General features: G+C 40.8%; 1 protein-coding gene across 1 annotated transcript in view; it reads right to left on the minus strand.

The window, feature by feature from the left end:
* SNX9 (sorting nexin 9) overlaps positions 1 to 23,771 on the minus strand; it is a 92,279-nt gene that overhangs the window by 19,633 nt on the left and 48,875 nt on the right. Inside the window, 3 exon segments of the mRNA XM_042446479.1 lie at positions 299 to 383; positions 1,904 to 2,057; positions 2,379 to 2,532. Coding sequence (XP_042302413.1) covers positions 299 to 383; positions 1,904 to 2,057; positions 2,379 to 2,532 — 393 coding nt within the window.

Below are 23,771 nucleotides of genomic sequence, written 5' to 3' on the forward strand. Positions count from 1 at the left end.
CTATTTGAAAACCAATTTAGCTTGGTTGTGCTTTAGGGTACTGAACAAAGAACCAGTCCTGGGGTATAGTCTCTATTGAAAGAAGTTAGGAGAGTCAGTTTGCAGGGAAATGTTCTCCAGGCTACACAGTTCCCATGAAAAATCAAGCAATAAGCAAACAGCTCAGCATAACCAAGACTCTAAAAGACTGCATTCAGACAGCCCTTGTTGCTTAAGTGATGGTTTACATTTTTAAAGTGGTTATTTCAGCACTTGCCACAAATTTAGATATACGGATATATTAAAATACAGAACTTACAATTATAGGAATTTTTTCTTTGGGTTTTGTTAGTTGCTTTGCCAACAGATACTGTTCCACTCCAGGTTTTGCAAATCCAGGAAATCTGATCAGAGAGATAAATTCATTGAATCCTTTCTTCAGAGGCACTTTGCCAGATTCAGAAATACCAGCCATATTTTACAGTGAGATGAATGCAGCTATTACTAAAATCTCTGTGCCAAAATGACCTAATCACAGCATGTAACAACTGCACTAGAAGTGTATAACCTGCATCTACAATTAAGTCATCTCTGATTTGACTGCATTCAACCAATCAGAAGAAACAGATCAAAGGAGCAGTTAGTACCAACTGTCACTGTAGCACTATTTTAAAAGCTTCTGAATTCTCCTCTGTCATTTGATAAGCTTACAGCTACTGGACCCAAACCAACCACTAGTATCAAAAAGGAGAGACACACTGACTTATATGTGTTCCATTAATTCAGTGGCTCTACTTTAGTTGAGATTTTATTGATTAAGACCATTATCTCCTATAAATCAGGCCAGTCACGACCCAGAATGCAATAGGCACAAACACACACCTCTACCCCTTGTCAACAACAGGACTCTTATCTGCTCACTTTCAAATCATTGGTAGTTCTGATTATGTCACAAAGTCCCATTACTGTTATTTTATAAAAAATAAAATAAAATCCATAACTGGCAAAACAGTTCTTAATGCAGTGTGGAATAACTGGACAGAAGGAGCCTACAGTTTTTGCTGGATTTTTTTTTTTAACAAACCAGAGTGATCTACTTTTGTGGATGGGGTCCAGAGCTAACCTGTTAAGTCCATTAACTGGATAAACACTACCAACAGCTCTAGAAAATGAACAGACTGTGCAGGCAGCATTCTATCTGCACAGCTATTCTGATACCACCTGAATATTTTAGCCCCAGTTCTTCCACTTCAACAAGATGATCAAATCCATTTTAAATGTATACATACCTGAGACTACAATTTTGATTTGGGGGTTTCTACTCTCTCCTTCAACTAAATACTACTGAATTTGATAACCTATTCCCATCAGAATTGCATCTGATGAAGTTAGCTGCAGACCCAGAAGGTTTATGCCTTAATAAAAATTTTAAGCTTTATGGTACTGTAAGACTCATGTTTTCTGTGAGAAAATAACACAGCTATTCTCCTGGAAACTGTATTAGAAATGGTGGTTCAAACAGTTCTAGTTTGCTTCATCATTTCTCCTTTAGTATTTTTTCATCCCATATATGACTGTGAGGACGTTATCACACGGAAGGAATTTCTCTTAATTTCAAATGAAAAGAAAGTGGGGCCAGACGCATTCATGTGAATTTGCTAGTTCAGTGAATTTATGTGAATTCGAATTGCATTCAAACTGACTTCCCATTGCCCCAAAATAGCTTGCCATTGCCCGAAATTGTGTGCGATCACCTCTCACGCAATAATGTAAACCCCCATGATTGCGTTCAGACTGACTTCCCATTGCCCGAATTTGCATGTGGTAGTCTATCACGCAATAACATTAAACCCCATGATTGAGTTCGGATTGCCATTGGATTATACTTCCAATTTCCCTTGTCTGATAAACTCCTGAGTCTTACTTGTTCAGTGGCAATTTCATAGCACCCCCTCGGCTATTCCCCCGCTGGAGTCCTGTTGGGTCAGAAGGTTCTGTCTCTCTATAACCAGGATAAGGTGCAGCTGCTGATTTGGGGTCATCCCAGTCATCATCCCAATCATCATCATCAGCAGCCGCTAAAAGGGAACAATGTCAGTTGCATATATATTGCCAAAATCACATAAACAAATAGCAAAAAAATAACCAGCATCCTTCACCCAGCTCAGCATGCCTCAAATCCCAATAGAGCTAGAAAGACCAAAACAACATTGTGAAGCAAAATTTTATGATATTTAAAAACAAAGGCTATCATGTGACATCTCAATGCTCAAACACATCTAAAAGCCTCAATCTGCTTAATGTTTTCCCATTACTTTAATATGCACAAACAGCCTACAGTGTATGTATCTAACATCCCATGACTACACTCAGTAATAGTTACAGAAAATTCATCTGACCTGGACCTTGGTATGCTTGTGGGTGACCAAATGCTGCTGCATCCCAATTGTTTGAAGTGTTATTTTTCTGCTTAGTTTCAGGTTTGGGTGCCCAGCTATCACCAGTTGTTGCATTGTCCCAGCTTGACCAGGGGTCATTTGCATTGCTAGAAGCCTACATTAAAATTAAAAAAACACACACAAAAAACAGTAAATGTGGAGAAAATCTGTATTTTTAGGAAATATCATAGATATGATGTAAAATTAGATACTTTAGGATATATGTTCTCTCGGTTGTAACAATGAAACTTTGAATTGAGTAGGGCCAACCCACCGGTGAATGAACCACATACAGAAGGTTCCAATGGAGGTGAGAAAGCTCTTCTGAATTTCATTAGAGCCCCGTTTGTTTTACTGTGAGCCTGCTTAAAGTCTTCCACAGATTGACAATGCTCCCAGCTATATTGTTAGATAAGGTTAACATGATGTGTATGTAAAATACAACAAAATTCAAAATACACTTCAGGGAGATACCTTTATTAGACCAACCAAACGTGGAAAATACATCATACACGTTTTCAGGGCTTGCTCCTAGGTCTCCAAAGGAGTTACTTTTGTGTGGCAAATGGAGACAAAAATATTATTCTCTAGCTGTTGCTATCTCTGACTTCAGTTCCCACATCATCAAGAAGGGGTAGATCTCTACTTCAAGACCACCTTAAGCAAACATCTCAAACAAAACATGTGACACTAACAGTTACTTTGATTCTCCTGTATGGTTTCTAACAACTCTGTCTGATGAGGAAGCCAGTGAGTGTCAATGACTGCCTTTTGGTTGGTTCAGTTAAGGCAGTGGTCCCCAACCTTCTCAATGCCGCGACCCTTTAATACAGTTCCTCATGTTGTGGTGACCCCCAACCATACAATTATTTTCATTGCTAACATCGGAAATACAGTGGTGCCTCGGGTTACGAAATTAATTCGTTCCGTGGCACCGTTCGTAACCCGAAAAGCCTTCGTAAGCCGAATTGCCATAGGCGCTAATGGGGAAAAGCCGCGATTCCGTGCGAAAAAGCCGAAAAAAGCACCAAAAGTTTTTTCGTAACCCGAAAAAACATTCGTAACCCGGAACAATGTTTTCCTATGGGATTTTTTCGTATCCCGAAAATTTCGTAACCTGGGTATTTCGTATCCCGAGGTACCACTGTATGTGTTTTCTGATGGTCTTTGGCGACCCCTGTAAAAGGGTCATTCGACCCCCAAAGGGGTCCCGACCCACAGGTTGGGAACCACTGAGTTAAGGTATCACTGTGATGTGTACTTTTGATTTTGATGTATTTTACTGTGTGATTATTATTATTATTATTATTAATCTTTATTTATGCAGTGCTGTAGGTTTGCACATGGCTACCCTATATATACTTGGATACCCTATCGATATTTTTTATGATGTGTCTATGGAAGCACATCAGTATTAACAAGTGAGCAGTCACTGAGCATTAAGAGCCGTTGAATATACAGAGGCTTTAGAACATAAAGTTGATTATCAAATAGGGTCACATCATTCAGAACACCTAGCAAAGCCTCATGTGGGATAGAAGCTGGTTTGTGGGTGCTCTATTAACCATTCAGACATCATAATCAGGTGGAAGAGGGATGGCAAAAAGTTTCCAGTAACATAAATGCATATTGAAGGTTAATGAATACAAATTTTATTTTCTTGCATAGATACATTTGAGCCCATGCACATTGAAAAGTACCGACTACACAGTTATATTTAATCTTAAAAATAAGAAGCATCTACCCACATCTAGTAAATGCGTTCACAGCTCACAATTTTTAGAAGTTCAGATAAACACAATATTAAAAAGCTTCTCTCACTATTAAAATATGATTCAGACTATCTCACCCCAGCTTATTAAAACAAGGCATGCTTTAGTCTTCTACCTGTGCACCAAACTCTTTTGCCCTTCCCATTCTGCAAGCCACAATTTTAAAAGGAAGTCTAGTAAAATATTTCTTGATTTTTGGTGTGTGTGTGTGTGCTTTGAAATAATTTCTTGGTGTGTTGAAATGATATTATTAACTTTGGAACAGCCTGAGATCTTAAATGAATTTCAGGCTATCATTTATGATCCTAGTTTGTTCCAGACCTTGCAGCTTCCCTGAAAAGAAAACTGTCATTACAGACTTTCTAGTTTAATTACCACAAGAAGTGAGGCAGCAATATGCAAAAGGAGAATGCAAGATATAATGGTCTGAACTGACTGGAGATCCACTTGCAGTGCCCCCCTCAATAAACCTTCATATATTTTCATTTTAAAAGTGAATTGTACCTGGAGGCTTCTATTAGTACAATTCTCCTTGTTTTAAGGGAGGTGTCTTTTTTTTTTTTTTTTTTTGGTAGTTAGGCAGTAATACAGAGATCATTTATTATCTATGTGTGGGAATTATCTTCCAGTACAATATGTACTTTATAACTTAAAAATTAAATCCAATACATTTGTTCTTACATATTTTGTTATAAGACAAACATTTATAAAAGGTGGTAACAATGCTTAGAAAAGACTCAAAAGGTGAGCAAATTAGTGTTTTATTCAGAGAATTAAGACAACAGCCTGCATGAATACATTTGCAAAACTGCATGGAAACCTTTAGTTTTCATCAACTTTCATTACTAGAATTTTAAAAGAATGCCATTGTGCAAGTTGTGTGATTTCAACTGAAATTCCAATGTACTGTGTGCCATAAAAACACACCACACCCAAAGAAGTGTTTGTGTGTGCAGGATTTATATACAATACACACACACACACACTCACACACAAAATTTAAAACAGAAAATGATATACAAGTAATATAATCCATTGTTTTCTACTTAAATGTACACTAGTTTTGTTTATATCAAGAAACACTAAAAGCAATTGTAAACAGCTAACAATATGAAAGTTACGTTTCATAATTCCAGATAACATGCTAACATATAAAAAGTAACATTTATTGAAAACAAGATACTAAACATTAAGACTAGCATTCTCTAGGTGTCATGTTCCAATATAACCCTGATTATAATTGAATGAGTAGTTTTGGGGACACAAGGAAACAGGTATCCTGTGCCTCCTCATGTAACAGACCTCATCCTGCATAGGCAAGAGGAACTGGAGGGGGTCACAGGTGCAGTTCAGCCCCCTTGGCTACTGAACAACTGCAGGGATGTACCCAGGCATATTCCAGCTGTTCACACATGGAGAAAGATAGACAAAGGCAGCTAGAACTTAACCTGGCACATCCTCACAGGAAATGAGTGGTGGAGGAGACTCAACTGTGCTTACAAGACAACTCCCAATAGCTACTGAGTTCCTGGGAATGAAATAGAAAACAGGGAGCAGCCTCTGTTACCCATTGGATGGTACAAATACACTGGCAGAAATGTGGATCTCTGCTTGAGAAAGCAAGAGTCGGAACCCAGCTGGAGGCAAATATCATTCTTTTCAGTGGTGTGTAATCCCTAGTAAGTGTGCACATGATTGTAATTTAAAACACGAAATAGGATTCTTGTTAAGAAAGAAGAACAAGAATGTATCAGACTTAAGTAGTTCTTCTTCTGTTTCCTAGACCCTGCACAAAGTCACACAAACATTTAGGTGTCAAAGTAAGCAGATATAATTGTATATGTATCTGTTTAATATTTGCTGATGTTAACCACCCTTAAGTCAATCTTAACCCATGGCGATCCTATGAATGAGGCATCTCCAAGACTCCCTGTCCTCCACTGGTCTGCTGTAAATTCATACCCATGAGCTCTTTAATGGAGTCCATCTATCTAGCATACAGCCTTCCTCTCTTTCTGTTTCCCTCCAATGCTTTCTAGCATTATTATTTTTTCCAATGAATTGTGCCTTCTCATGTTGTGGCCAAAGTATGACAACCCCATTCTTGTCATCTTGGCTTCCTGGGAGATTTCTAGCTTGATCTGTTCTAGGACACATTTGTTTGTCTTTTTGGCTATCCACAGTATCCTCAGTACTCTTCTCCAACACTATGTAATATACATGTCCAAATATCCTAGTATTAAGCACATAGTGATCACATCCACATTAATATATAGAGAAATAAATTCTTGCACTCTAAATGGATATGCTTTTACACCTTACATGTGAAAACCTCATTTTAGCACTGGATTTAATGGTGAGCTTTCTCAAAAATACAGCTGGCTGCAAAGCACATATCAGTCAGAAATCTCTCATCAAATCTCATTGGAGAACAACCCTTAAACCATATTCAGGCTTTACAACAGTTCCTATTATTTACCAGTATAGCTACCAACTAGATTTCCATCCAAAAGGTAAATAAAATCTAACTTTGAATGTATCACGTATTTCTAAGATTTTGCCAGGTGACTTGAAGGTGCGTGTGTACACAAACACACATATATTTTGATTCTTTGATTACAATTGTGGTGTGATAGAGATTCACTTCTATTTTGTTACCATGATTTGTTCAGACACTCTTGTCTTTATCCAGTATCGGAGAAGAGCAAGTCTTTGGCTTACGGACAGCATCCTGTATCCTATACATCAGTGATTCCAAAACTTTGGTTTTGTAGTTTGTTTGGACTTCAACTCCCAGAAGCTCCACTCAGCTTGGCCAACAGTCAGGAATTCTGGGAACAGGCATCCAAAACATCTGGAAGACCAAAGTTTGGGAGCCCAGAAATCCAGCATTTTCTGGTACAAAATAATATGTACAATACCAGAATCTCCTTGAAGCCATTACTTGTGTCACTCTTATTTCAGAAGCAAACAATGGGTTCTGCAGAATCTGGTTTGGTGCCAAGTGACCATATGAAACTGCTTATGCAGTCAGACAGCTGCGTCTGTCTAGCTCAGTACATCTACTGCAGTGAAATACAGTCAATCCACTCTGCAATGATAGTGAAAAGGTTCAGGCAGAGGTTGGTGGGAAAGAAAAAAGCTCAAGACACTGGATAACTGCTGTTAATCTAAACAGGCAATCCTCAAACAGATGTAGCCCTGATTTGACTCAGTATAAAGCAGTTTCGTGTATTTATTCCTATCCAAGTTAGGAAGAAAATTGTGTTGAACACAGCAATTGTTACACAACCAAAACAGATTTATCCACAATTTAATGACATTCACAGGCAAGACTATGATGGGTGTGTAATTTTGGTCAATTAGTGATGGGGTTGACAAGAAGGAACTATTTAGAGTGGGTGGTTAGGGGGGGCTCTTGGAGATGACCTTTGTTAACAAATCTATGTATTTAAATATCTTGGGACAGAAAATGATCTCTGTGGACTCTCTCTAAGGACTGACTCTCCCTAGTGACCAAAGAAGAAGAATTTTCAGTAAATATTTTCTGATAACAAGAAAATACCTATCTTCAAACAACAATCATGGGCTGCTATGGTCTAGTTAATTGCTGAAGCCTGTCAGATTGGTAATATTTCAACATAGTTGATACTGGTACAAAAAACAGGAGAAAGTAAATCATATATTCTTTTTCAAAATCTCACATTACTTATAGAGATAACAATAACATCTCCTTATATTGATACAAACTAACATTTTTTAAAAATGCTTTAAACTGAGTTAGCCACTTAATACTTTGGTGTTTCTTCACAAGTACCAGGAACCTAGCCAACTGAATTCATACATTGCTATCATTTTTAGTATATGCAAGTCAAGAGAGGAGGGCTACACTCCTCATTTCTGTTTCTATATCTAGAAACAACACTGTAAGATATACTTTTAGGTAATAATTTACAAATAAGACGTGAGAAATGGTCAAGTTGTTTGGGTTGAGTTTTTCCTTCCAGTAATGCTAAAAAGTTACCTTTCTTGTAGAAGGAGTTGAAGGTGGAGAATGAGGAAAAAATTCCAGAATAGCTGTAGGATTGGCAGATGCCAGAAAATCCACCTTAAAAATAAGAAGCACTCAGTAAAGGGGGAAAAGGCAGCAGCAGGAAAGCCTGTATCAGTTTAGAGAGTTGTTGCATATGCAGACTGTAGCAGGCAAAGCAGATTTGCTGAAATATACACATGCCATTATGATTCTTGTAATCAGAAGCAACATGCAACAAAGAATATATCTTCTCTGAAAATAGGATTTTGTATTAACCACCGTATTTAAGCCATATTATCAGATCAGATTTCAGATATTATACATAGCACAAAGGAAAAAACTTTAAAAAAATAAAATAAAGTAAAACCATGCAACTAGTTAAACGATATAAAGTTCAAAAGCCAAACATCACCTTCAATAGCAATATTACCACACCAGAAAGGCAGTCTGATCTGCTTATAAATGAACTTGATCTATACAGCCTTCACACTGTAAGTATCATACAGTTCATGAACATCCAATCTTAAAATGTTTCTTTTCATTGCACAAGCATTTGTGAATTCATTCAGTGCCCCTATTTCCTCATGAGAAGTTATCAAAGTATTGTCACATTTGCAACTGCAAGATATAAATGTTCATTTGTCCATTCATTCTACCAGAAACAGTATGAGAAAACAACATACATATAGAATATGAATGGAATCTTGTTAATGTGCAATTAAAAGAGCATCATACCACAGTTGTTGAAGGAGCTAGTGGAAAAATATAAATAATAAGGATATGGCTGAGCCTAGGTCTAACTCACTGTGATAAGTAATTTGTTAAATAACTTGCCTGGTGGAATGTATGTGGCTCCCCACCTGTGCCTCTTTACTCTAATGTACTGAAGGTACTTTGCTGTTTGTTAGCTATCTGCATCTACTTGGAATTACCCAGACCTTATGGTTACCTGGGCTCACAACGTGTGAAGAACAATGTCACCTAGTTAGATAAAAACACCCACTTATGTATCCTTCAAGACAAGAATTTCAGGAAATTTATTAAGAAGTGTTATGCTTTCCTGTGCGGTTTACTATTGTTAACTGCTGTCAAGTCACCTCTGACTTATGGTGACCCAATGAATGAGAGATCTCCAGGACACTCTGTCATCAACAGCCCTGTTCCGGTCCTGAAAACCCAAGGCTGTCACTTCCTTGATTGAATCCACCCCCAAGTGCTATGCTGTTTAATCTTTTCATTGCACAAGCATTTGTGAATTCATTCAGTGACCCTATTTCCTCATGAGAAGTTATCAAAGTATTGTCACATTTGCAACTGCAAGATATAAATGTTCATTTGTGTGGGCTCAGGCCCTACCTGCCGGGTACTCAGTGAAGGACCAGACCAGGTTAGGTGGGCGGGGGGGGGGGTGTTGCCTTGGTGCATAAAAACACCTTGTCTCTAACCAGGTGCATAAAAACACCTTGTCTCTAACCAGGAACCATGTTCGTCAAACTTCCTACATCGAGTGTACCTACCTGACCCTGAAGGCCAGAGACAGTCTAGGGATTCTGTTGGTCTATCGGCCACCCCGTGCGCTAACAGACTCCCTTAACGAGCTGACACAGTCGGTCTTGGAGCTGATGCTGGAGTCCTCCAGGCTTCTAGTCCTGGGAGACTTCAACATCCCCTTTGCGACTTCAATGTTGCACCGGATTATCAATACATCTTTGAGGGATGGGCAATTTCCATCTAGCTTAAAATTGGCCACTGTAAAATCTTTGCTAAAAAAGCCCTCCCTCGACCCTCTGATGCATAATAATTACCGACCAGTTTCGCTATTGCCATTTTTGGGGAAGGTGATCGAGAAGGCAGTTGCAATCCAGCTTCAATCGATCTTGGACGAAACGGATTATCTAGACCCATTTCAAACCAACTTTCGGGCGGGTTACGGGGTTGAAACTGCTATGGTCGCCTTGGTCGATGATCTCCGTCTGGGCATGGACAGGGGTAGCGTGTCCCTGTTAGTGCTCTTAGACATCTCAGCGGCTTTCAATACCATAGACCATGGTATCCTTCTGGAGCGCCTGACAGAGTTGGGAATCGGGGGCACTGCGCTACAGTGGTTCCGATCCTATCTCTCTGGGAGGTTCCAGATGGTGCAGCTGGGAGACGTGTGCTCTGATAAGAGGGCCCTTACATCTGGGGTCCCTCAAGGAGCCATTCTGTCTCCCATGCTCTTTAACATGAGGGGGTGCTCCTTGACTCGTCGCTCCATCTTACATCCCAGGTGGATGCGACGCCAGCTGCGTCCCTACCTGGGCCGGAGGGACCTTGAAACAGTAGTACACACTCTGGTAACCTCTCGTTTGGATTTCTGCAATGCACTCTACATGAGGCAACCCTTGTACCATACCCGGAAGCTGCAACTAGTGTAGAATATGGCAGCAAGACTAATACACCCAGGGCCAGTCACATAACACCGGTCTTAAAAGACCTCCATTGGCTGCCTATTCGCTTCCGGTCGCAATACAAGGTGTTGGTTATTACCTATAAAGCCCTAAATGGCTTGGGCCCAGGGTACTTAGAGGACCGCCTCTCTCCATACAATCCGCCCCGCACACTCAGATCAACATGGCAGCAACTGCTAAGAGTTCCAGGGGCAAGACTAGTCACTACCACCAGGAGGGCCTTTTCCACCTCGGCCCCCACCCTCTGGAACTCGCTGCCCGTCGAGCTCCGCTCGGCTACCTCCCTGGCCCAATTTAAGAAGGGGTTGAAAACACTCTTTTTTGAGCAGGCCTACCCCTGACCCCTCCCTCCTGAATGCCCTCCTCCCCCCTCCGCCAGCATCGGTGAGCTGGCATGAGTTTTTTAGTGTTTTTAATGGAATGTTTTAATTGTATTATTGTTTTTACTTTTGTATGTATTTATATTTTGTTGGAAACCGCCTTGATATTTGAAAGGCGGTATATAAATAAAACTTTATTATTTATTATTATTTATTAGTCTACAAAATACATTTCTGTGTTCCTTGAAATGATATTTCATACCACAAAGATAGTATGTAGTCTAGGTACATTGCTTCTATATACTCTTAGTAAAGGTTCATGATATTACATAGATATTTCTTGTTTAGGCCTGTCTCTCTTATCATAGATGTCACACAGTATCTAAGATAGGTATTATGCATTGTCTTGGGAAAAGTATGCCCAAATATGAATATTATGTCTTATAATGGAATATATCTCAAACTTAAAAGGTAGATGGTACTGATAGTACATTGCATAGTAAAGGAGCAATATATTAGACAAGATAAAAATGGTATTCATCTGTAGAGGACATTATACCACTCAGTGTGTATGTTTATGTGCCATCAAATCATCAGCCGACTTATGGCAATCCCATTAATTTCATAGGGTTTTCTTAGGCAAAGAATACTCAGAGGTGGTTTTGACAGTTCCTTCCTCTGTAATACAGCCCCCCATACAGACTGCTAAAATAAAGCTGCTTCGGATCACTTTGGAGGTATGCTGTTTAAATTATGCATGCATCCTAAGAGTCCAGAAGCTGCACCAAAGCTGTGCTCCAGTCCTTAGGATTGGATCGTGGCTTTGGTGCAGCTTCCGGTCTCTTCGGATGCATGCATCATTTAAACAGCATACCTCCAAAGTGACCTGAAGCAGCTTTATTTTGGCCTGTCTGTATGGGGCCACAGCCTCCAGCACCTGGTATTAATTGGAAGTCTCCCATTCTGCTTAAGATCAGATGGGATCTGATGCCTCTGGAGTATTTAGCCACAGAAAACTTAATGCATTTTATAAATTGAGCATAACTATTGCAACAGAGAGTTAAATTCAGTTATATCTCTCCTATCAAAACATGGTGTTATCATTCTAGGAATTGCCTATGGACAAGTAGCCAGCATGGTATAGTGTTTCAGCACTGGACTACAACACTGGAGATCAGGATTCAATTTCCTGTTTGGCCATGGAAGCCCACTGGGTGACCTTGGGTGAGTCACACATAATTAGCTCCAGAAAACCCATGACAGTTTGCCTAGTTAAGGTGTCCATAAGTCAGACTTGAAGGCACAGACAAAGAAGAAGCAGAAGCCACTGCCTTGTGCCTTCTGGCATGGTCTACTAAGAGATCAGCCCCTTTTGCCAGATTTTCTCTTTTACAGAGCTCATAAGTCTTTGTTTACATTATCTCAACCAATCAGTGAAGATATTTTCCCTTATCAGTTATAAAAACAGTAGAAAATAAGAAATTCCATTAAGAAACTTCCATTTTGGCTTTCTGCCGTTAAGCATGACTAAGTCCTCTACTTGTCTTCTCCCTCTTTTAGTGGGTTCTTCTACTGGGCTTCTATCAGGATCATTACTCTCTGGCTGCATCATTTATTTACAACAGTTCTCAGCTGAACAATTCTGTCTTAATTGTTTTCCTTATGTTTTATTTACTTTTAGACAGTTAGCAAGACTTCAGCTCACACAGTTTTTCACTGTCATTTTACCCAGGCACATATCTTATTAAATTTAGACTGCACTATTTCTTAATCAGCATACACTTTCACATTATCACTGTTCTGTTACCCACTGCAGTTAGCAAAATACATACACAAAAATGCAGTGCCCAACCTATAACACTGCACTATGTTTTGCTTGATTTGTGTCCAAGAAAACAAAAGAAAAACTACAGACATTTTAGCAGACTACATTCTGGCATTTTATTTCTTGTCTAAGACCAGTTTCCTTTGTGGTAATATCTTCAGACAGAAGCTAAAAATAATTTTTTTGGGACCAACAGGCTCTACAACAGTGGTTCCCAACCTGTGGGTTGGGACCCCTTTGGGGGTCGAATGACCCTTTCATGGGGGTTGCCTAAGACCATTGGAAAACACCTACAGTGGTACCCCGGGATACGAAATACCCAGGTTACGAAATTTCCGGGATACGAAAAAATCCCATAGGAAATAATTGTTCCGGGTTACGAATGTTTATTCGGGTTACGAAAAAAAGTTTGGTGCTTTTTTCGGCTTTTTCGCACGAAATCGCGGCTTTTCCCCATTAGCGCCTATGGCATTTCGGCTTGCGAATGCTTTTCGGGTTACGAAAGCGGCGGCGGAACGAATTAATTTTGTAACCCGAGGGAGCACTGTATTTAATTATAGTTATGAAGTAGCAACAAAAATAATTTCATGAGTTTGGGTCACCACAACATGAGGAACTGTATTAAAGGGTCGCAGCATTAGGAAGGTTGGGAACCACTGCTCTACAAGGTAGATAACAAACTAAAAATAATTTAGATGTAACATATAAAGTAACCAACCAAAATTTATTCCACAGTCATAAAAACTCTTAGCTTTGGTGCAAATATTGTTGTTAGTTCTCACTTTAAAATCGCAGCTTATACAAAAGGTACAGTAGAATTACAGCTTAACTTCCAGACTCTCCTGGCATTTGGGAATAGGGGAAGAAGAGATGCTTGTACTGTATACTCTTTTTATCAATTTATTAGATTTGTATTCCACTGGTTCAAAGCTGTAGTTTACAAAGCAGTGAGATTAAAGAAACTGGGAAACTTAACCAACAACCTTTTGCTTGTTAGACGTACAACACCTGGTGAAGGGCTTCTTCAGAAATATAATGGAGAATGAACCACAACAAATCATATGGATATGAAGAAGACCTAAGAGGTTCTTGCTTGTGTTCTAGATAAACTGCAGTTTGTTGTGATGTTTGCACTCCAACTGCGATTATTTGTATACAGTAGACCTTCCCAATCCGCAGGGGATCTGTTCTCCCCCCCCACCCCGTGAAAATGGTGACTCGCAAATATTCGAGTCCCGTTGAAAATAATGGTGCATGCATACCGCCATTTTGTCCCTTCCCACTTCAGGGACGTAGCCAGGATTTTGGGAAGGGGGGGCATCCAGTGCCACCATTATAATGGGGCTTGGGTGCGGCGGTGTGGCAGCACACACCATTCATTGAATCTAACGGAAGGGGGGGGGTCCAGACCCTAAGGACACCCCCCCTTGGCTACATCCCTGTCCACTTGTCCCTCCCGCAAAGAGTGAGACCATGGACTCCAAGTCCATGAAAAGGGAGGGACAAACATAGTATGTTTTAACAATTCAGCTTTCTACAATAGCTTATAATGCTGATGTACATCAATAAGCCATGGACAAAAATTAGGTACAGTTTAGAGAAGATGGTGGAAATCATGTGGACTTTGATATTATATTGCAACCTTTTAGCACATCCCTCACCATTGAGCATGCTAGCTACTGCTTCTGGAAGTTGCTGTTGAACTCTACGTGGAGAACCACATGATTGCCACCCCAGTTCAGAGCCTGGATGACACATTAAACCAGAGTCAGGAATTTGCAGCCCACAAAACACATACATCCATATCCATCTGCCCCCAAAGCCCACACCCCATTACCCAATTTTTAGAAAGAACGTCAGTAACCCTCACCCATAAAATGATGCAAAATATCACATGCAATGACACTGCATATCACAACCACCCACAACACCTCAACTGTCATTTAACTGTTCAAACTGGCTGAATTTTTTCTAAAGAAAAAGTGAAACCATGACTTCCATTCCCTTCTAGGCCACATTTTCAGGTGATTTTCAGCCAAAAATGTTTGGCCCTTGCTCTGTCCAATGTTGCCCAATTTTGTACCAAACAGAATTTCTTTTGAAAGAGAAGTAGAGATTGCTAATGCCTGATCTGTATGGGTTTGTTGGGAGGGGGTACATAAACCTGAAACTCAATTAAGCTTATTCTCATAAAGCTAAAGCATGTTTTAGTCTGCAAAGCCATTGGTTCAATACTATGGTTTAATACAGTACTATCGTTCACTACCAAATCTGCACTCATGATGTAGTCATTCAAGTATATGCACTGTGAAAAGGGATGCAGCAAAATCTGCACAAAACCTTAAAATACAGAAAGAAAATCCATATATGTTCCAATATACATAATGCATTGCATATGGATACATTATGTAAATTGCATTAACATTTATATTAAGAAAGACTGAAACAATAATATCTAAAATAAGCTGCAATTCAGTGAAAGATTGTGCTCTATTCTCTCTGGCATGTGAACTAATAATGGTAGATAATGATTAAAAAACTTTTTTGGTATTGTATATTCATGCACAAAAATATACAATTGGGCCTCTGTATCCATGGATTCAAGCATCCACGGCTTGAAAATATTCAAACAATATATAAATTTCAAAAAGCAAACCTTTATTTTACCATTTTATATAAGGGACACCATTTTACTGTGCTATTGTATTTAATTGGACTTGAGCATCAACAGATTTTGATATCCACAGGGGATCCTGGAACCAAACCCAATGGAGACCAAGGGCTCACTGTATACCAGATAAAGATGTACCGTATTTTCCAGTGTATAAGACGACTGGGTGTATAAGACGACCCCTGACTTTTCCAGTTAAAATACAGAGTTTGGGATATACTCGCCGTATAAGACTACCCCTCTTCCAACGCACACCAAATAAAAATTTAAAAAGCATCAGATTTGATTTCAACATGGTAATTTTTATTCAAACGCTTATGTGGCGAACCTATGGCATGCATTCCAGAGGTGGCACTCAGAGCCCTCTCTGTGGGCACATGTGCCATTGCCCCAGCACAGAGTTTGCCAGGGTTTGTTACTAGAAAGCCAGAGGGACATGGCACTTTGCAATAAATAAGTGAGTTTTGGGTTGCAGTTTGGGCACTTGGCTTCTAAAAGGTTCTCCATCACTGGCTTATGACATGCAGGTACTTAGCAGGAAAACTTGTTGTATACAAAGCCTGTTTGGATTGGTCAGCTCTCCCTGGCTGCCCAGCCCTCCTTATCTCCAAGACTATCAGAGCAATAGCATAAACACAGCTCTTTTTTCCATACCCCAGGCATCCTGGATGCCTGCAGCTCGCTCCACTCTTCACTTACACCTCCCCGGTGAAGTGCCCCCTCACCTTGTCATCGGGACCGTGTTAACTCACTTCTTTCCACGAATCTTGGTGAGTGGATTTTCTTCTACCGTACTTGTACAGCGCCCCCCCTTGCTGCTTTCATACAGTCGCCACATACGGTGGGGATATGGCCACAGCCATTTTTGAACTCCCCCCACCATATGCGGTGACCGCAGATTCTCCAGTCTGGCTCAGAAGTTTCAGCACCTGCCCTATAAGATGACACCCAGCGTATAAGATGACCCCTGACTTTTGAGAAGATTTTCCTGGCTTAAAAAGTAGTCTTATACACTAGAAAATACAGTATCTAAATACAAACAGGATATAAACAATGTAAAGTCGAAGGCTTTCATGGCCAGCATCCATAGTTTTTTGTGGGTTTTTCAGGCTATGTGGAAGGGCCATGGAGGAGGGCAGGACGGTGGCGTGCCAGGTCCTGGGCTCCGTCGCGGCCCTTCCAGCCCCAGACCTCCCTCCCAAGAGAGAGATCTGGGGCTGGAAGGGCCGTGGAGGAGCCCAGGACGGCGGTGTGCCGGCAAACTGTGTTTGCTGGCCTCTGGCGGCCCCAAAAGAGAACCTCAGGGGCTGGCAAATGCCAGGGGGAGGAGCCAGAGGCTCCCGCCCTCTGAAAAGGGGGTGGAAGCCCCAACCCCTTGGGTGGAAGCCTTGCCCCCGGCATCCAGCCGGGTAAAGAGAATGCTGAAGTGTTATCATCTTGCATATGTTTTGCATATCATCATTTTATTTGTTTACTGGTTTGCTGCCTGCTTCATTTTAAAGGATGAGGCAAATAATAATTAGAAAGGTAAGTTTAAAAAAAAAACAAAATGAAATAACAACTCCATCTCACATCAAGTTGGCCTCCACCAACAAAGGGGCCATTCAGACTACTTTTTGCACCAAATTGTAACCCGGATTAATTAAAAGTGGGAAGTTCCCACTGGTGCCGGTTTTTACACATGCAGATCAGGGTTTTGCACACTCGATCCAAGGCTAAATCCCCCTTAGAGCGGGTTTTCCAAAAGTGGATTGTTTCCCGTTTCTTTTTGGAAAACCCGTTTCTTCAATGCTGCCGGCAAATGTGAACTTGGCCCCAGTCATGATCAGGATAAGTTCAGGGGAGGGATTTAGGTCAGAGAGTGGGCAGTGGGCGGAACATGCCTCCTCTCTCATATCCACCGCTTTGCAAGCAGCTTTCTCTCTCTTTTTTTGTAATTTCTATTTTTAACAGATGCAAATGCTTGTGCTACAGATTAATACATATTATGATTATGCTACACTTCCCTTTTGCTTGCTTGCTGCCAACACAGCAGCCAAAATAAAAGCAGTGCACTTTTGGCTCTGCTTTCACCAGGGGGGATGTTTTGGGGTTAACCCTGGGCATTGCCAGAGTGGACGTTTGGGAGGGGTTTTTTGTTGTTGTTGTTGTTAATTTCACAATTTGAAAGAATATGCGAATATTGGCACTAGATTTTTTTAAAAAAAGAGGGAAGGAAGCACTCATGCCTTTAACAGACATTGCCACTGATTTTTTTTTTTTAAAAAATACACTAATGGCACTATTTTTGAAAGGCACTACAGGCAAAGGTACCCCAATGGCCAAGGCTTCCCCTGTGTCTCCCTCTCTTTTCTTATGTGTCAAATTGACAGAACATGTGAACTGCTGCCAGATTTTTTTTTTTTAAAAAAAGGAAGGGGTAAGCACCCATGCCATTGGCGAATGGCTGCATGACATGTCACCAATGACAAGAGCAGAAGTGATTTAGAAATCATTTGATTGACAACAAGGAGGCTCCATTTTAAAGTGCTACTTTTTGAAATGTGAACGTCTGTGGGGCAAATTGCACCAAGGGACTTCAATCGGGGTAAAGGTAGTGGGAACGTCTTTCCGGGGAGATTTGGTACTGGCTTAGCGAATCCGGACTGGATCTACCCAGGGCAAATAAGCTAGTGGGAATGGGGCCAAAAATGATTGTTAATCAGACTATAAATCTTTACTACAATAACGGCCAAAAAACTGAGAATTATTGCTAAAATATGAGCACCCTGATCAAAGTTTAAGAAACATGAGTTACTTCTCTTTTTTGTAGTAGTGTGCCTTTAAGTTATTTCTGACTCATGGTGACCCGAAGGCATCCCTATCACAGGGTTTTATTGGCAAGATTTGTTCAGAGAGAGTTTGCCATTACCATCCTCTGAGGCTGAGAGAGTGTGACTTGTCCAAGGTCACCCAGTGGGTTTCATTGCTGAACTGGGATTCGAACCCTGGTCTCCAGAGTCAACACTCAAGCCACTATGCCACACTGGCTCCCAACTTTCCTGTTTACTGATCAAAATAATAGTTATTAGAACTACAAAAAGATATGGCAATACAGGAGCATTAATACTTAATTATATGGATACATTATTTTTAAAGATTAATATCTTACCTAGATTCTTGTATAGATTAGAAAATTTGGTTGAATTCACTTGCGCCATTTTGCTGTGAAAATGTTTCCATCAGCAGAAACCAAAAAAAAAAATGCAATTTCCCCCTTCATCCCGCATTCTCCCACAAACCCCACTCTGGCAGATAGAGCTCTCCATAGCAGGTTTTTTTTAGATAATTTGGAAGTAGCAGGAGAAGAAGCCAAGAAAGTCCAGTTAGAGTCCTGGACTTCAGATCCCAAATTTGATTTAATAATCTCTCAATGCCAATTCTCTCATTCAATTGAAACTATTGCTGAACATTTGGTGAAAATAAATAAAAAGGTTCAGGAGTTATTTTAGCCACACTGCAAAAGTCGTGAAATGCAGGAGACGTAAACATCTCTAGCATTATATTTTATAACTGTGCAATACATCTGAAGATAATGGGACAGTCAATAAATACAAAGGTCTAAAGCATGATATGTGTCAGAATTAAAGATTTAGTGGAATGCTGCCATGGAATTATAGAATTAAACCTCAAGGCATTTTGTCTAAACTGGAGCACAATTTTAGTGACTTTGGAAATATGAGATAAATTTTAATGAACAATAATTTTAGACTTGTTAACTTCTTATACGGGTGTAACTCCTCTAAATGGATTAAAATGATACAATGAAATATAATGATTTGATCAGAGAAGGGAAATTTAGTAGTTCAGAGATAATAAATAAATATGGAAATTAACAACTACATTGCTTTAAGTATTTTCAGTTGTAATACAGCAATTAGAACAGTTAGGCTAGAAATAGGAAATTACCCCTTTTGGAATTGTAGAAGGGTTTATTCTATTGAAAGCACCACTTACTATTGGACTGTGACAGAAATGGAATTAAATGTTACAGCCCAAACTGTCAAAATGGAAATAGCTGTAAGGGTATATAGAAAAAATATTTAGTATGAAAAATCTGAGCAAAACCAGGCAAAACAATTTCACAAAAGGGCTCATACTTTGTACTGAATTAGAAGAAAATCACTACAAAATTTGCTGTTAGCATTTAATATCACATCAGTTAGTAGGGTTTGCATATATTGGGATATTCCATTCTAAGATGCCTTTTCATATTTAGTGGTGATGGCCTGATTTAAGACCTCTGAGTGATAAACTCTGTAAATAATCAGTCTGGAAGTGAAATAGTATCTGCCTTCTTGTGCTAAATATAGTGGGCCCTTACTTTACGTGGGGGATCCGTTCTGGACCCCCCCCCCTGTGTAAAGCAAAATGCGCGTATGCTCAAGCCATTATATCCAATGGGGCTTGCGCTCGCCCCACGGCCACGTGCACCATTTGCGAGCCCCATTGGATATAACGGGGCTCGTACTGGCTGTGCGGCCATGTGTGTGCGCTGTGCATTGTCCCATTCCCAAGCGGCTTCAGCATAAGCTGAAAGCCACCTATAATGAGCCCACATATGGCGCGGGCTCACTGTATTTATTTTCAGTATTGTCACTTGGACATACGCATTTTGAACAGATGCAGGTTATTTGGTTAGATCATGAGAAGGACTCTGTTCATAAGGATTCGACACCAGAATTAGGGGGGAATAGTTTATACTGATTCCACATTCCCCATACTACCATTTCCCCAAAGTTTATTTGGAGGAATTTTGCAGGAGGCAGCACACAAGGCCATAAGGAAGTTTTCAGAAATCTCCGCCCAACATTCTCCACTTCCCTTCTACAAATGGAAAAATCCAACTGAATACACACTTTGGATCTGCTTCATTAATGGCAACAAAAGTAATGGTGGCCACATGTGATGTGGTATCACTTTTCCTTCTCTTATGTTGCTGGTCAATGACCGAATAAATTTTTACTACTACCTTCTCTTAAAAATAAGTGAAAGTCCAAAATTGGACAAATGTGCAATTCTACTAACTCTTCTGAGCATTCAGCAACATTTAATGCTATACATTGAACTGTTTCCCACTTCCTGAAATGTATGCGCTCTGTCTTGGGGCAGAAAAAACTGTTACATTTCCCATATATAACACTAGTAAATCCTGTTAGCTTAGTTAGAGAAAAAGGAACGTTGGGTACTTACCGTGACACATTCATTTCCTGCAGAGAAGGGTCCTGGCATCCTGTAATCTGGGTTTAGCTCCTCCTATTTGCTCCTGTAGGCAAGGACAATAAACAAAAGACTGGCCCCTATATAGGGAGGAGCTAGCCCCCCTGAGCCTCAGTCAATAACAAGCCAAGCGACTAGTAAGGTAATCAAGGAACTGAACTTTAGTAACATCAGCTAAGGGTTAACTAGAACACCTTAGAAAAAACTAGTCCAAGAACAAACAAGAACTCAGAAAAAACAATCCAGCAACAAGAAGAAGAAGAAGGCAGGTCCACCAACAGGCAGGCAGGGTCGGAGGCCGCAGGCAGCACCCGGGTGGGCAGGATGCCAGGACCCTTCTCTGCAGGAAATGAACGTGTCACGGTAAGTACTCAACGTTCCTTTTCCCAGCAGAGAGGGTCCTGTCCTCCTGTAATCTGGGATTTACAAAAGCCCTCTCGAACTGGGAGGGAGGTGCTGCTATGAGAATGTGGCCCCGACACAATCTGTTGGAGGACCCTCCTTCCAAATGACGCTTCAGTGGACTGAGACACGTCCAGTTTGTAATGTCTTATGAAGGTCAAAGGCGACTTCCATGTGGCCACCCTGGAAATATCTGACGGGGAGGCGCTAGTGGCCAAGGCCGCAGAGGTAGATGCACTCCTGGTTGAGTGCACCATCAACCCCTTGGGTGGAGTGAGATCAAGAGTTCAGTAGCTCTTGAATACAAGACCTGATTCACCTATTCAGAGTCGAGACTGGTACCTTGCACCCCAAAGAGCCCAGGCGAAAGGAAATGAACAACATCTCAGATGACCTTAAGGTTGAAGTCCTCTTGATATAGATTTTGAGGGCTCTGCACTCATCCAATGTGTGCCAGGTCTCTTCCAAGTCCTTCTTAGGATTGGGGCAGAATGAAGGCAAGAGAATGTCCTGTGACACCTGAAAGGTTGAGTTGACCCTAGGCACGAAGGTAGGGTCTGGACGAAGGCACACTGAGACAGGCTTAAAAATACACAAGTCTTTACGTACCGACAGGGCCCCAGCTCTGACACCCATCTGGCGGAGGGAATGGCCGTGAGGAAGATGACCTTGAGGGAGAGGTGTTTGAGGAAGACCTCCCAAAGGGACTTGATCGGCCCAACCGTCAGAGCCTTTAAGACCGTGTTCATATCCCAAGATGGAAAACAATGTCTGGTGGGCTCTCCTCAACAGCCTCTTAATGTGAGGATGGCTGCCATTCTAGCTGCTCTCATATGGAGCAGAAAAGACGTGATGGCAGACACCTGCCTTATAACCATGTTGGGTCAAGTCCCTTCTTAATGTCATCTTGGATGGACTATAGCAGGTCAGCCACTGAAAACCTGAAGCAGTTGATGAGAACTTGCCCAAGCAGTGGATTATGTGATCAATCAGAATAGAACCTGATCTAATCTGGACCTATGGCAGCTTATAGCCTATCTCTGATCACCTTGTCAACTGGTTATAGCAATGAAGGTGATATTAAGGTGATTTCATTTGTAGTAATTAAGACTTACCACTCTGAAAGAGGAATGTTAATGTCTGACCTCCAATTAAAATTTGAAAACAATGTGCAGTTCTTTACTGGAACATCTGTGAACCTGTGTAAAATAAGACTAATCCCATGGTTAGGCAAAGAAGACACTGGATTAACCTTTATCTCGCAGACATTGGTGAGTCCATGCAGAAACATAGATGCACTCTGTGTTAACAGGGCATGTGGTCAGAATTAAGTCTGATTTCCTCTGAGGATGAACTTGTCTAGAGACTTTAAAAATCACCCCAACTCCATGTAGCAGACTATCATCAACCTGTATGAAGGCTGAGGGGTCTCCCGGCTGAATGAACTGCTGACTAAGGAGTCCTGAAATGGGAACAGGGGGCTTGGCAAGGATAGCCCTCTGGTATCTAATTTCGAGGAGAGAATTTTCTCCACAAAAGGGATCTGTCAAAGGAACACAAACCTAAATTTAAAATAGTATAGTGGGCCCTCGATATGTGCTGGAGTTGAATTTAGGACTTTGCATGGATACAGTTTGTTATTTGAATGAATGAATATATGTGTGTGTGTGTGTGTGTGTGTGTGTATCTATCTATCTATCTATCTATCTATCTATCTATCTATCTATCTATCTATATATCAAGCTGTGCTAGCAGAAAAACAAGGCATAGGGACTAGGAAGTCCATTTTCCCAGCCTCAGAAGGCAGTGGACAATGGTGTTGTTTGGGCCAGATCTTGGCATGAAACCCAGATTAGACACTCCCCCACACAGCAGCTAACCTATAACAATAAAATCATAGAATCATGGAGTTGGATGAGACCACAAGGGCCATCAAGTCCAACCCCCTGCCATGCAGGAAATCACAATCAAAGCATGCCCAACAATATGAAAAGGAATCTTGTAGCACCCTGAGACCACTAAAAGAAAGAGATTGGCAGCATGAACCTTCATGGCTTTGAGCCCAACTCATCATATGCATACCTTGTTACAATGGGTCTTCCAAACCAGGCAGCCGCTGAATGGCAAGCCCATCAGCAGGCATTCTTATTTAAAATATAAACTATCGAGCCAAGGTAAGAGGTACACTCGTCCCCTGGGTTACGAAATTAATTCGTTCCGGCGCCATTTTCGTAACCCGGAAGTTTTTCGTTAGCCGAATCCCCATAGGCGCTAATGGGGAAAAGCCGCGGCTCCGCCGCGGCTCCATTTTAAAAAGCGCCAGCGTTTTTTCGTAACCCGGGTAAACCTTCGTAACCCGGAAATAATTAATTAATATTTTTTTTTTCGTAACCCGGAAATTTCGTATCGCGGCGCGTTCGTATCCCGGGGTACCAGTGTAATTGTGATCTTTGTGGCAGACTCTTCAGGGCTGTGCAGGATGTCTGAATGAGATTTGAAGCAACCCCTTAGCAGAAAAACCTGATTATATTGTTTTAAAACACTCCTGGAGGAAGGGGAGATTCTCCCCCCCATGGAGAGGAGTCTGTTTGTCTGTTTGTTTTTTATATAATTTTTCTTAAC

Source organism: Sceloporus undulatus, chromosome 1 (genome assembly GCF_019175285.1).
Source record: "Sceloporus undulatus isolate JIND9_A2432 ecotype Alabama chromosome 1, SceUnd_v1.1, whole genome shotgun sequence".
NCBI lineage: Eukaryota > Metazoa > Chordata > Lepidosauria > Squamata > Phrynosomatidae > Sceloporus > Sceloporus undulatus.